General features: G+C 47.3%; 1 protein-coding gene across 4 annotated transcripts in view; it reads left to right on the forward strand.

The window, feature by feature from the left end:
- HEG1 (heart development protein with EGF like domains 1) overlaps positions 1 to 14575 on the forward strand; it is an 82124-nt gene that overhangs the window by 54377 nt on the left and 13172 nt on the right. For all 4 annotated transcript variants that reach the window (XM_032630124.1, XM_032630125.1, XM_032630127.1 and 1 more), the window contains 3 exons: positions 160 to 294; positions 5178 to 5220; positions 5353 to 5390. In XM_032630124.1, the coding sequence (XP_032486015.1) occupies positions 160 to 294; positions 5178 to 5220; positions 5353 to 5390 (216 nt within the window). The remainder of the gene's footprint in view (positions 1 to 159; positions 295 to 5177; positions 5221 to 5352; positions 5391 to 14575) is intronic.

Genomic DNA, 14575 nt, shown 5'->3' on the forward strand with positions numbered 1-14575 from the left:
AGAAGGCAGTGCAGAAGTGCCCTCTGAGAGGAGCGGCGCACCACGCAGGCTCTTTTGGAAACTGTTCTCTGAGCCTCTTGAAACAGGAAGTTCACGCATCTTAATGTTCGACGTGGAGGAGGTTTTGTTCTGTCTCACTGTCTTGTTTTTCCATTCTAGCGGGCAGCTTGTGCAAGCGGAAGACTCCAGAATGTGACAAAGAGACCTCCATCTGCACCGATCTGGACGGGGTCGCGCTGTGCCAGTGCAAGTCTGGCTACTTCCAGTTCAACAAGATGGACCACTCCTGCCGAGGTACCGGCCGGTCTGGGGTTCTGTGGCCCAGGGGGTGGGGGAGGTGCTCTTCTCTGCCTGGGGCAGTGTCTCTGCTCTAGGGGGTGACTGTTCTAATCTGGGGGTAACCGGTTCTAGTTATTTGGCTCCCAGCAGAGTTGAATACGTTATCTCCCTGGAATAATAGCGTTATCTCTGACTGGTGCACACTGGTCTGGCCAACCAGATTCAAAGGAAAAGAAAAGAGAATGGAATGCCTGGGGGTGGCCAGGCCTTTTTTTTTTTTCCTCCTAATTAGAGGAAATTAGAAGAATTACTGTTTTAATTCCCAAAGCTTTATTCTATTGTCTGCTAATCTTTTAAAATGAAAATACCAGCACGGAAGCAGGGCTGTACCTTTTAGTGGGAGCTGGCAGCCCGGGAGACCTGAGTCAGAGTCCCACTCTGCCTGCCCGTCCTGTATCATTTCGGGCAAGTCACTTTGCTTCCCTGAGCTTGAGTTTCCTCTTCTGTGAAATGGGTGCAGTGATACTTCATTGGATATTCTAAGAATTAAAGAGGGCAGTGGTTATGGAGGTACTTTGTAAGCCATCAGCCTTTGCCCTTGTATTTTACCCAGGTCGTTGTTGAACCAATGAGTTCTGGTTTTAAGGGTTTCAAGGCAGAAACCTAATTCTGCTAATCTCTTAGGTGAGGATCAACTTCATCCAGTTTGAGACGAAGGCTGGTCAGCGCGTGCAGTGCAAGAATACTGCTTTAAAATAAAATGAATTCAAGTCCAGAGCACTGGGTACCCTGACTTACGAAACCCTGCTGCAATTCGTGATCACAGGAAAACTAGCAGCATAAAGGCATCACATAGCCTTAGGCCTTGCATCACATGAGAACGTGTATGGCCCAGTTTTCCTGCTCAGTCAGTGCCTGCTGGTGACAGATGTACTGGAATCTGAGTAAAAATGGCCTCCTGGGGAAAGGTGACATGCCACTTATTTCTGTCAGTACTTCCCGTTAGAGGAGAGGATAAAAATACATTTCAGGGCAGTGCTCTCATCCTGCACTTCAGACCCTCTGACTTCGGTGCTTTGAAAGTGCACCTCCTCAGCTCTGCACACAGGCGCTGGGGTGGGGTTTGAAGAGGGGGCCCAACTCTGTGGGGCAACAGGCCTGATTCTGAAGCTCACAGCGCTTCTCAGTGCCCTGTCAGTCTGCTGCTTTGATACAGAGGTGATGCTTCTTAGTTCCCTCTTATCTGGTTTCATGCAAAGTGCTCCTGGCCCGTCTTAGAAACTGGGCCACTGAGCCCACTTCGTGTGTGAAGGTAACATCCTTCACACATGAAGTGCGCTGACGTCCCTGTGTGCTGGAGGCCGTGTAGCTACGTGGGGCAGTCGTTTCTGTACGCAGTGCCTCTGCAATTTCAGGTGGCCTCAAGAGCAGCCCTGCCACCTTTGCTTCTGACTGGCATGAGTCATTTCCCTCTCTTTCCAAGTCACTAGTTCTATAATTGTGTCGCTTACAGACTAGCATCAGCAATAGCAGAGCTGTCAGGGATTTACCAGATGCAGTGTCACAGGCACCGGAAACCTTATGTCTATCAAGTAATGACCGGAGAATCGGCATAAGAAAACCGTGGTTAGCTTTTGGGCTTGTGGCCGAGGCCCTATGCAGCCTGGTTTCTGCAGTATCCTGTTGGTTAGATTTTCACCCATGGCCATCAGAGCTCCATGAATGGATCCCGGAGCTCCTTGGACCACAGCCCGGTCAGCTGGGTTCTGAGGGGTTACAGTGACATCTTCTGGCCGTTGGTGCTGGAGCACGGGGGTAGTTAAAAGAAGTACCCTCTCGGACACCTCAAATCCGGGGTCAGTCCCTGGTGTAGATCGAGGCTAAAGGCACGTGGGTGTGTGTTTTCTAAATCTCTGCAATGAACAGTTGTACGTTAGCAACTGCATATTGTTCTTTATTATTGTTGGCACACACACACCTTCTCAGTGTCTCACATAAAACGTCTTTACCAGACTTTCAAAGCCTCACGTAAAATTAAAGTAGGTGTCCTTCCCGTAGATGTCTTAGCTTCCGTCCATCATGCAGATATCCTGATGCATTCCAGCCACCTGTTTGCAGGTCTCTTTCTCTGACTAGGCTGCAGATACCTTGGGTGCCCGTCTCTAGAATATGCTTGCACATTACGGGGTTCCATAAACGTCTGTTGAATGAACAGTTGGAGGGTAGGGCAGCGTATATGACAGGACAAGATTGGCAGGTCTTGATTTGGCTTCCTGCAAGGGAACAAAAGAGCCCTGAAGGCTCCACCATGTACTTCTGGCCTTTTATTTAAAAGTCCAGAGGGTAAAATTTGCTTGTGTTCCATATCAATAGGGGAAGCCCACTTGGGGTGTATATGCTGGCTGTTGACACATTCATTTCATCTTCAGTGTTCTGCGGGTCAGGGTCCCTCTAGGGCATGGAGGTGCGGAGCTGGATCCTAAGGCGCACTGGAGTGCCTTATGACAAGGTTTCCCTCCAAGAGCCCCTAGAGCAGCACCAGGCCCACGGTAGCACTCAGTCTTTGATGAATGACTGAACGAGCCCATCTGAAATAAGGAAATATCGTTATACCGGGGAGCCAGGCCACTTCTGAAGCTAAGTGAAAACAGCCCAGCCCATCAGCTCATAGACAGGACAACAGATGGACCTTACATCTGGCTGGATGACAGCCACGGGGTGGAAAGCTCCCACCCAGCAGATGAGGGTTGGGTGGGTAGATTTGCTGTAAAAATATTTCCAGGAAGAAGTGTTCAGAATAGAACAGACTAGTGTGACATCAGCCTGCCTCAGTGCTGAGACGGGCGGGGAAGAGTCACTGGGATGCCAGCAGTCTCTGTGTAGCTGCCCTGCAGACAGAGCCATGGGTCATCCAGGGGCGGCTTCCCCTGCTCCCACGACCCGGCCATAGCACAAGGACTGCCAGGGCATGGTGCTTTCCACGCCGGGGAGACAGGAGGTCTCAGCTTGTTCCTTAGAGAAGGCCCCAGCTGAGTAAGGCCAGCTCAGAGAACTCAAAGGTATCAAAGATTTGGGAGAGGGGCCTCATTTCTCTTCCCTGAAGTGGGATATGATTATGCTGTACCTTGCTGCAAAAAAGATTTGAAGTGCCTAATGAAAATTCATTGTAACAAGATGAGATTTAATTTGAAAGGTAAATCAGGTTGAAGGAGAAATAAAATGACTACTTTGTTGAGGCTAGAAGGAGAATGAATAGCAAAAAGATATACCTTAAGTTCCCGCATGTTTCCTAAAGATAGGCCGCTCACTCAAGTTCTGAGCTTCCTGGACACTGAGGCAGAGAGAAACATGATTTTGAAAGAAGTGGCGGCCATCAAATAAAGTACAGTTCTTTAGGCCCATCCCCATTTTTCTAGGCCCCAGGGTCCAAAAGAAGTTTCTCTGGAGCATCCACGTCACCGGGTTACTGAGTGGTATTGTGGCAATGTGGTCCATGACAGCCTGTGATAGATACCCTAGGGGCTTGCCTGGGGCTGCTGCTAGTAATAGATTGCCCTTAATGAAGAGAGCGTAGCTCAGGAAGAGTGATTCCAGGGGGCCAAACAGTGCAGTACAGGCTCACAGCTCTCATGGTCTGCTGGGAGAGAATTTAGATTATTTAGAACAGCATTTTCCAAACCATTCCACAAACCTCTAGTGACATATCAATAGTCTATGACAACAAAATAGATGCTAGGAACATTCAGTGTCTAACACTAAAAAATAGAAGGAAGAAAAAAGTTAAGCACATCTACGTAGGTAATATTAGTATGCACTGATCCTTAAAGGAGGATGCAGGAGGTCTGCGAGAGATCTCCCATCCCAGCCTGCAGGGCGTGCAGCCTCTGAGCCACGTGTGCTGCTGGCACTCACATCTCACCGTCAGCGTGTGTGCTGTCTGTCCAGAGATCGCTGCTCTACGCTTTGTGCCTTTTCTTACCTGTGATTCTTGTATGCGGCGCATGGCACACATTAATCATGAATCAAATTTCTGTCATTCCTTGCAGCAGTGAATTTGTCCGAGAGGAGATTTCATATTGTCTGCTTTCATCCAGGCATGCATTACAGCTCATGGCGTTCTGTCGGCTTATTGTAATGCGGAAAATGTTCCGTGATCAGATCAGTTCAGGAACTGCTGATCCAGGGGAATGGCTGGCCCACAGGCTTTCAGTGAAGCAGTGGTCCATGAGCTGTACTGCCAGAGGGTTCAAAGCTATGGTCTTGGGTGATGTGCCGATTAGGGCTCATCTAGGTGTGTCTAGAATCCACTACACAGACCACGGGGTGAGCGTTCTCTTATGGAAACTGAGGCACCCACCAGGACCATGGCTCTGAAAGGTGTCACAGCTCTCACTTCCTCATGGAAGGGGGTTGATGGAGCCAACAGCTGGTTAAAGGTTTGACTTACGTTAAAGAAAGTGAAGCACTTGTCTTTGTGTTTACAGAAGGATGTTACACAGGGGCCACGGAGAGCTTGCAAAAATAATTGCATATGTTGGATAATAATTACAGCTACAAACAGTTAGTGGTTACTATGCGCTAGGTGCTGCGCTAAGTCATTTGCATGCCTTAGTTTACTTAATCTCCTCCAAGAAACTATAAAACAGATATTATTATTATCCTCTTTTTTATAGCTGGGAAACTGAGAATCACTAAGAGGTTAAGAATTTTTTTGGTAGAATTGAGTTGAGCTGGCAACAGTATTTAGGCCAGGTTTTAGGTAATTCTAAAGCTGTTTGTAGCCTGCTGGATCTAGAATATTGTTGTGGCCTTTAGGGTGGCTGGTTTTATTAACTGTCAGTTTGGACCGAGGGAAGTCAATAGACACGTTCCTGGATTTTCCTTTTTTTCTCTTTCAGCCTGTGAAGATGGATATAGGCTTGAAAATGAAACCTGCATGAGGTAGGCTCCGTGTTCATTTATTCTGATGAATTTGTTCCAAACCTTATTTAGAAGTTACTTTGGTAAATTGCCTCAGTTATTTCTTTTGATATTTGAAACTAATTCTTATTCTTTTTCTTTGTTGACTTGCAGTTGCCCATTCGGCCTTGGTGGTCTCAACTGTGGAAACCGTAAGTATGCAGAAGTCCCGAGTTCTGCGTGGGCAGGGCTGGCACGGCTGTTGGCACGCAGGGTGTCTGTCCCCTCCTCTTGTCCTCAGTTCACATCTGCTGTCTTCCCAGCTCCTGTGCTGGGAGGAAAACAGAGCGCTCTCCAGGGCCTGGAGGTTTGTAGGGGAGATAAACGCTTTCCTAAATAGCCTGACTGTGGAGTGTTTATCAGTACATTAGGCATGAGGTTTGAGGCAGAGAGGGAGGGACCACACCCAGCGAGAACAGAAGAGCCTCCTGAGTAGTTTCTTGGAGGGGGTGGAATTGGAGGTTTGGGAAGACTTTGACGGGCAGGTATGGAGGGAGAAGGAATCCAGGGAGAGGGAACAACCTAAACAAAGGTCTTGGGGCAGCTTGGGCCCATGTTTTTCAGGGACAGTGTGTAAGTGGGTGTGGCTGAGGACAGAAAGAGAGGAAGGCGGAGAATGGGGGATTAGGTTGGCAGAGTATGTGGGGACCAAACTGTTGGGACTTTCGATGGAGTCTGAGAGTTTAGGTTTTAATCGGTAGCAACTGTGGCACTAGCAAGAGTCTTAGAGCAGGAAAGCAGTTTGATCAAGAAAATCAAGTCGGGCTGCCGTGAGGAGGACAGAGGACAGAGGAGAACGTGGGGCCGTTTAGACCAGTATCGTCGGGGCGGGGGTCAGGGCTGGACGCAGAGTGGGGGGTCCCCTGCTGCTGGCTGACGTCCGTGCTCCCGGGTACAAGAGGGTTGAGTGGCGGTGACTGTGCACGTGGCAAGTTTCACAGTTAATTCACTTCTTTGAGAGAAGTGGTTGGGATTCATTCCAGATCACTTTCACTGACATTTTCTTATACTGAGACCTGAGAAATTACAGTCACCCTCAAAATTACTGAAAGAAATTCTGGGATATAGAATGTAGCAGGAATAGTAACACTCAGTATTTTAGGACAGCTTTGTCCCTCATTCCATAGAATCTGCCAACAGTCCATATTCGAAGTTTACTAGACCACAAGTAGACATGACTTTATTTAACAAGAGATGCTCCTCTCACCCCATCAGTCAGAAATTCCAAGTGTTTTAAAAGCTCTTACGCCAGAAATGGGGCGGGGGGTGAAGACTAGATAGAGATTTCTTTTTATTATTATTATTGATTTTACTTATTTATTTAAATTAATTTATTTATTTGGCTGCGTTGGGTCTTTGTTGCTGTGTGCGGATTTTCTCTAGTTGCGGCGAGTGGGGGCTACTCTTCGTTGCGGTGCGTGGGCTTCTCATCGCGGTGGCTTCTCTTGTTGCGGAACACAGGCTCTAGGAGCGGGCTTCAGTAGTTGTGGCACGTGGGCTCAGCAGTTGTGGCTCACAGGCTCTAGAGCGCAGCCTCAGTAGTTGTGGTGCACGGGCTTAGTTGCTCCGTGGCATGTGGGATCTTCTTGGACCAGGGCTCGAACCCGCGTCCCCTGCATTGGTAAGCGGATTCTTAACCACTGCGCCACCGCGGAAGCCCTAGGTATTTCTTACTATGGCACAATATCACAGGTGTACTTGGTTTTATAAGAGCATGAGTGAGACTAGGTGACGCGCGTGGAGATGTGACCATCTCGGGGTAGGGAGCAGGGGGTGAGAGAGCCCACCTGCCAGTCCTCCCGGGGCCCCTTGGCCCTGACAGGCCTCTCATAGGATGAGCCAGTACTTCTAACCTGCTTGTAGTCAAACAGCTCCCTAAATAGGTTTTACTAGAAAATGCTTCATATTTCTCAGGAAATGGAAGAGTGAAAATGGATACAGGGAAAAGCCCTAGAAAGGGTTGAAGGAAAGGGGAGTGAGCTGCAGGGCATCGTTCTAAGTGGCAGTGAGTGATTTGCTTTTCAGAGATCATTAACTACTGTATATGTGGAGGGGATTTACCACTACATCCACTGACTGTTCTGTGAGTTCCTGTGTCTCCGCGTTATGGGCGTCGGGGTCTTGGAAGTAGCAGAATTTCTCTCTGTTCCCGAGACTTCTTTTTACTCCCTTTTATCCAAGTCATCACGATGATGTCCAGCAGAGGGCAGACTCCAGCCTGGAGGGCTAGCTCCCGGCCGCCTTTTGTGGGTGACTCTGGTTAACTCTGAGGGTGTGAATACCACTTTATAACTTTGATATCAGTCTTAATGTCAGTGTTGCAAAGCAATTACTAGTCACTGATAATAAATAGCACCTGCCAACGGCCCCTTTCTCTGCGGTCTCAGATCAGCCCTAGTGTGGGTTAAGGAATCTGGAGCACCTGAATTTCATCCCTACCTATGGTGATAACACCGTGTGAATTCTGTGGCTTGTCACTCAGTGTTTTGTGCCAAATAGCAGAGCTCTCACCACCCACCCCTGTCCCTTCTGCTGTCACCACCAAAGACAGTAAGGGCCTTCTTGGAGGTCTGGCTCAGGCTGGACCTTTTATAGAAAAGAAACACTGCTCTCTGCAGGCTTCTGGGGACACGCACTCTGCTGCCCAAGCCCCGTGAGACGGGGAGCCCAGCTCTGTCCAGCCACGCACGTGGCCCTGCAAATCCCTCACGCCTACATTCCTGGGAGTCACCCAGCTCTAATACATTCTGGCTGCAGGCATAACCTCTGACCTGCCTTTCTAAAAGTCCCTATTAGCTTTCTAGCGGTGCCCAGATTTCACCCGTCGCTCCTCATAGAGAATATCCTTCAAACTGGAGCCGGCAGGACAAGCTCTCCTCTCAAGTTCCTGAATCCCTGAGGCGGTGCGGGCCCAACTGGACCCCTCTGTGCACCTGGCAAGGCTGCCCACACCAGGCAGTGCAGGGCTGCACCTGTCTTATCACTGCTCGTTTTAATTTTCTTTCCATGTAAAATATGCCTCTTTATGCCGCAGATTCCAACAATCCTGTCCTCTGATACCACTCGTCCGATGGCCCCAGAATTCTTACAGACTTGTTCTCGCAATGTCCCTCACTTCCCCTTGCCCCTCCAGCCTTTTTTAGGTGTGCGTGTTTCCTCCTTCGCTTGAATTTTATAGAGGCTCCTCCTCACAGTTTTATTATATCTCTCATGACCTTGTGGTTTGCTTCACCTTTTTTCTCTTTTTAAAGTAAGTGAATTTTGTCTTTTCATGACGTAAAAACAACACATGCCCATTAATTTTCCTTCTTTAACCCAAATTAATTAGAAAATAGATACAAGGGAAGAAGAAAACTAAAATAAAGCCTTATCACCCATGAAACACCACTCTTAATACCCTGGTGTATATCCTTGCTACTAATGCTGGTCGATGGGACCAGCAGAAGCCACAGCATCTAGGACCTTGTTAGAGATGCAGCATTTCAGGCCTCTCCACTCCAGACCTACTGAATCAGAATCTGAATTTTAACCAGACCCCTAGATTTGTATACATATCAAAGTTTAGGAAGCAGTATACCAGAGGTATGTATGTGTGTCTCTTTTTAACAGAAATTGGGTCTCACAGAATAAACTGTTTTGTAACCTGCCTTTAAGGCTAGTCAACTGTGCAGTGTTTTCATTTACATAATTTTATAAGGCCGCTTTTTTTTTTTTTTTTTTTTTTTTTTTTGCGGTATGCAGGCCTCTCACTGTTGTGGCCTCTCCCTTTGCGGAGCACAGGCTCCGGACGTGCAGGCTCAGCGGCCATGGCTCACGGGCCCAGCCGCTCCGCGGAAGGTGGGATCTTCCCGGACTGGGGCACGAACCCGTGTCCCCTGCATCGGCAGGCGGACTCTCAACCACTGCGCCACCAGGGAATCCCTATAAGGCCACTTTTGATAGTTCTGTGGAATTCTACTCTCTGGATATATCATAGTTTACTTAATCACTCCCCTCTTACCATCAATTTTAAACCTTTCTTTATTGTCCCATCCTCTAAGCCGTTCTTCTGTTTGTGGTTATTGTCACTTTGTGATGATAGAACACACATAATTTTCCTAGATTACCTTTTTCTGGCTGCAGACATTTTTATCCATCCCTCCTTCTTATCTGCACCACGTCCTTCTGCAGGTCATCCTTTCCATTCGGATGTCCTGCGTCTCTCCAGTGGAGACTCACACAGCCAGCGGGGACGTGGGGTCTGTTTCCCCGTGTCTGGGCCTCTTCATCCTCTTCCGGTGAAACCAGACATTCACCTTAAAGATCCTCCTGCCATGTCTTTCCACCCCACAGTCTGGTGGCAGGTGTAGAAAGTGTCCTTTAATGGTCTTCACCTTGTTGTTACATTGGGCTTAGAACTCAAACCAGTGGAAATGCTATGTGCTGGCAAGAGTCACTCGTAACAAACTGCTTAGGAGGACGAAGAGATCATTAATTATCCAGAAGTCAGCTGGAAGTCTCCTGCAGCTAAAAGCAAACAACTCACTTTGTGTCGGAACTGAAAGGAAGCAGCCTTGGGAGAGGGGAATGCTGCCCTGTACCTACTCTTGCGTGTTATGACCACACTACAGCCTGTAGATGTGCGAAAGGTAAATTTCAAGAGGTACAGAGGAAAAAAAAAAAAAAGAATGCTGTGAACAGGGTGCTAAAGGAAAGATGATGCAAGAGGAGTGGAAAGATTTAAAAGGCAGAATTCTAACCAACATCACTAATGAGCACAGTGAGGGGGAAAGGGAAAGAACTAAATGAATTTTAAAATAAAACGAATGTGGCCACCTAGAAAGGTCTGTAATGAGTTCAAGGGTTTTAAAGGAAGGCCTACGGGTTGGTACGATTCTGACACTAATTCCAATGTGTCTTTTTCCACATCACTAAGCCAGTTATCTCAATTCTGACACTATTTCCAGGTAGATCCCACAGCTTAAGGGCTCGGTCCACAAGACCTCCCCACCCCAGTCTCCCAGCGGACACCAATCCCACGTCCAGGTTGTCACCTGTGCTCCTGACCAACCGGCTTGTAGATGGAGGTTCCAGTGACCCCACCTCCCTGCGTTCCATTAATTTGCTGTACTGGCTCGCAGAACTCGGGAAACATTTTAGCAGATTACCAGTTTATTATGAAAGGATAGAACTCAGGAACATCCGGATGGAAGAGATACTCAGGGCCAGGTTGGGGGAAGGGCCCGGAATGTCCATGCCCTCTCCCAGCGTGGCACCTTCCACTCATCTCCCGGCGTTCACCAACCTGGAGCTCTCTGAACCCCGTCCTTCTGGCTTTTCATGGCAGCTTCATGACACAGGCACGGTTGACTAAATCATTGGCGGTTGGTGACTGAAGTCTGTCTCCAGCCCCTCTCCCCTCCCAGGAGGTTAGGGGGGTGGGACCGACAGTTCTAACCAGCTAATCACAAGCTTGGTTTCCCTGGCAACCAACCTCCATCCAGGAGTTTCCTAAGGGCTTTCCAAAAGTCACCTCATTAACATAGCAAAAGACACCTTTGCTCTCCAGGCTTAGGAAATTCCCAGGGTTTTAGGAGCTGTGCTTGGAACTAGGACCGGGAACAGATACGTATTTCTTATAAATCAGTATCACAGCTGACTAAGGTTATTCTGGAGTAAATAAACCTAGCTGGCTTGAACAAAAAAGATGGTTTATTGGAAGGCTTCTGGGGTAAGTCATGGAATTCCAGCATCAGGAATGGCAAGAATCAGGGAGTTGTGGAGAGTCACAGCAACAGGAGGTTGGCGCCTTCTTTTCAGAGCACACGTTAACATGGATCCGTCTTCATCCCTGTCTCTACTCGTGCTGTGGGTCTGTGCACAGGCTTTCTGCCTCACGATGGAAAATAGGCTCACCAAAGAGCTTCGAGTGTGTGTCACTGGCTTAGTCATTTTGAAATAGAAGGTTCTGTCTCTCTCCCAGAATGAGATTCCTGGGAAGGAACTAATTGATCCAGTTTGGACCTTGTGCTTACTCCCAGACCAAACCCCTATGGCTGGGTATGGTGTTACATGTATAAGCATGACCACCCCCACTGTACCCTGCATGTGGAGGGGGGTGGACAGTTTCCACAAGGGGGTTGACTAAGCAGACAGTCCTGTAGATTCCATCCAAATAAGCATGTAAGCAAGGACAAATATAGCCTCCGGGAAAGACTAAGGCCCAGAATGGGTTGGTTTAATGAAAAATGGCAACAGCGTTGACAGCAACACCAACCTATGCTCAAACCACAAGGAGAATAACGTAAAGATAGAGCCATTGCTTGGGAAAGACTGTGAAATGTCAGCAAATGTCCAAGACAAAGTAAGTGAAGAATTCCAGGTTATCATTCTGCAGGATCTCTTCAAAGTAGGAAGGATAGGACAGACGAACCTAAGACAGCACACATGGCCTTCGTTCTCACCTTAACAAACAAACATTCAGGGAACCTCCGGGACTAGTGAACGTTACAGTAGGGGTTGATTTACAGTCCCATGCACTGTACGTCATCATATGGCCTCATAGTAAATCTAAAGTCAGTCCTCAAGTGTGAAAGATCAGTTGTAGTTCATGAGCTGACTTGACCATAGGTATGAGAAAAAAGATCTGTGGGTTATATTGTCCACAAGCTTATTACAAGTTTCCAGTGACATGGCTGCCAAAGAACAACAAACAGCTCTTTAAGAAATGTATGTGTATAAAGTAAATTATATAGGTACATATATACACATACAATTTCTAGATTTAGAGGAGGTTGTGTGTATCTGTGTGTTTATATAAACACATGAATAAAATTTGGGAAATAGAGAAAAACATGAAGAAGAAAGTACCAGTGCATTATTACCCGAGGCAGTGCTAAAGTCTGTGAACGTTTTTGTGAGTTCCCTCCCAGGCGCTTTCTCTGTGCTTATGTGCACAGAGGTCTTCGGATTTCAGTCCCAGCATTCTTTCCTCTCCTACGTAATTTAAGCCAGTGCCACCCAAGGTGTGGCCTTCCAGTTGGCAGTGTCTCCATCCCTCAGAAGCTTACTGGAGATACAATTTCTTGGCCTAGCCCAGACCTGCTGAATCAAATCTCTTGGGGTGGGGAGCAGGCATCTGAGTTTTAAGAAGTCCTCTGGGTGAGTCACATGTGCAGGAAAAGTTTGAGAAGCACTTGTCTATATCAGTGTGTTTTGTTTCAAGGGGGCAAATTATGCTCAGAAACCAAGAGGTGGTCTTTGCCAACATTTTATTTAACACAGGTTGACTGTGGGAATTATAATTTCACAAGGCAGTAGCACACAGGATGTCTCTTTTTTTTTTTTTTTTTTTTTTTTTTGCGGTACGCGGGCCTCTCACTGCTGTGGCCTCTCCCGTCGCGGAGCACAGGCTCCGGACGCGCAGGCTCAGCGGCCATGGCTCACGGGCCCAGCCGCTCCGCGGCATGTGGGATCTTCCCGGACCGGGGCACAAACCCTCGTACCCTGCATCGGCAGGTGGACTCTCAACCACTGCGCCACCAGGGAAGCCCAAGGATGTCTCTTAATAAGTCAATAAAGAAATAACAGTCCAAACTAATCACATATTTATCACACTGTTGTTCCAGGAAAGGGGAGGTGAAAGGAATAAAGTCCAAACTTAACTGAGGTGTACCTTTCAACAAGTTGGTTCTCAGGAGAGACGGTTCAGCAGATTTCCAACTGTCAGTGCAAAAACCACAATCCTTGTTTCCAGTGCATGTTGCTAGGGAATCAAGACACTCGTGTTGACAGGCAAGATGATCTTTGTGAGGCCACTGCACTGCCCGGCCTCTACCACTACTGGTAGAAGAGTCCCCTTTACCATGGGAGGAGCTGGTGCCCCAAGGTCTTCGGAGAGCTATTTACATCAGCAAAGGATAGCCTTGTCCAGACCGAACACTCACAAGAGTCCCCACAAACTCTGAGTATTTAGAGTCTAAATGTCCCCTCGTTCATGTTGCTTCTTCATAGGTTCTTATTAAGCCCCCAGCAGCACTAGTAAGTGCTGTCGGCGGCCACAGATGTGGATGCTGACATCCTGAAATACATTTTCACTTTTATATCAAAACAATAACTTCATTCATTTTTTTTTTTTTTGGCCATGCCCAGTGGCTTGCGGGATCTTAGTTCCCCAACCAGGGATTGAACCCTGGCCCTGGCAGTGAAAGTGCCAAGTTCTAACGACTGGACCACCAGGGAGTTCCCCAATAAATTCATTCTTAAAAACAATTTCATTCTTGTCACAAACAACGGGACCTGAAATCATATCAAACCACCTCATAACACGGCACCCCTCAAAGTGTGGGAACTATGAACTGGGACAGGATGGCGACAAGATGATAAAGAAACGGAGAGTAAGCACTTAGAGTCGTTTACGCTGACATGGCTGTGACACCCAAGCATGGGATCCTTTGTAAAATAAATAGCTTTGTTGTATTTTACGGAAGTATTGGTCTGCAGTAGATGCCTTAAAAAAAGGAGAGAAGGAAATTCATGATAGTTGGTGCCTGGGGGGAAAGACAAGAGGAACAAATGAGATTGTATTTTCTTCATTTAAAAATAATATCCAAAAGCACAGGCCAAGAAGAACTGGTCCTTGACCACAGATAGTTTGGAAAAGCACTGGTCTACACTGCCTTTTTCTCGTTTTAGACACAACACAGGTGTTTGTTTCAAAGGGGAACCTGCCACAGCTGCAGCAACTTGCAAGGGTCACTTCTAAAATGACTGCTCACTTGTTTTGTCGGAAGTGAGAAAACATGAACTTGGTGTGGAGGGATAAGCAAGAACTAGACTTTGGTTTCTGGTTAGGAACAATGGGAGCTTCTGTAGGTTTTTTTTTTTTTTTTTTTTCTGTAGGTTTTTTGAAGCAGGGAAATGGCACGGTCAGATTTGGTTTTTGGAGTGAGTGGGCAAGACTGAGCACAGGAGCATGAGTTAGGAGGTGATGACAGTTGTCTGGTCAGCAGTCGATGGTGGCTTAGGGTAGTGTTGGTGGAGATAAAGGGAAGTCGACAAATTCTAGAGATTTGTCTTTTGTCCTCACTTTTTAAAAAATGAAGCTTGAGTGGATGTGTCAGGAGGTGAGGGAGAGAACTCATTCCTTGGTTTGGCTTTGTTTCCTGGATATCTTAATACTGATGGTTTTTCATAGTGATCAGGCTTCTGTGCTATTTATTTCAAGAAAGGACAGGTAAATGGTTGCATGACTTGTATTTGCTCTTCTCTCACAGTCTGCTCATTGTCAGCTCTGTGCATTATCCTTTGACTTTACCCGAATACCTAGAGAGTATGGTTCCATCCTAATTTACTATAG

Source organism: Phocoena sinus, chromosome 4 (assembly GCF_008692025.1).
Source record: "Phocoena sinus isolate mPhoSin1 chromosome 4, mPhoSin1.pri, whole genome shotgun sequence".
Lineage (NCBI taxonomy): Eukaryota > Metazoa > Chordata > Mammalia > Artiodactyla > Phocoenidae > Phocoena > Phocoena sinus.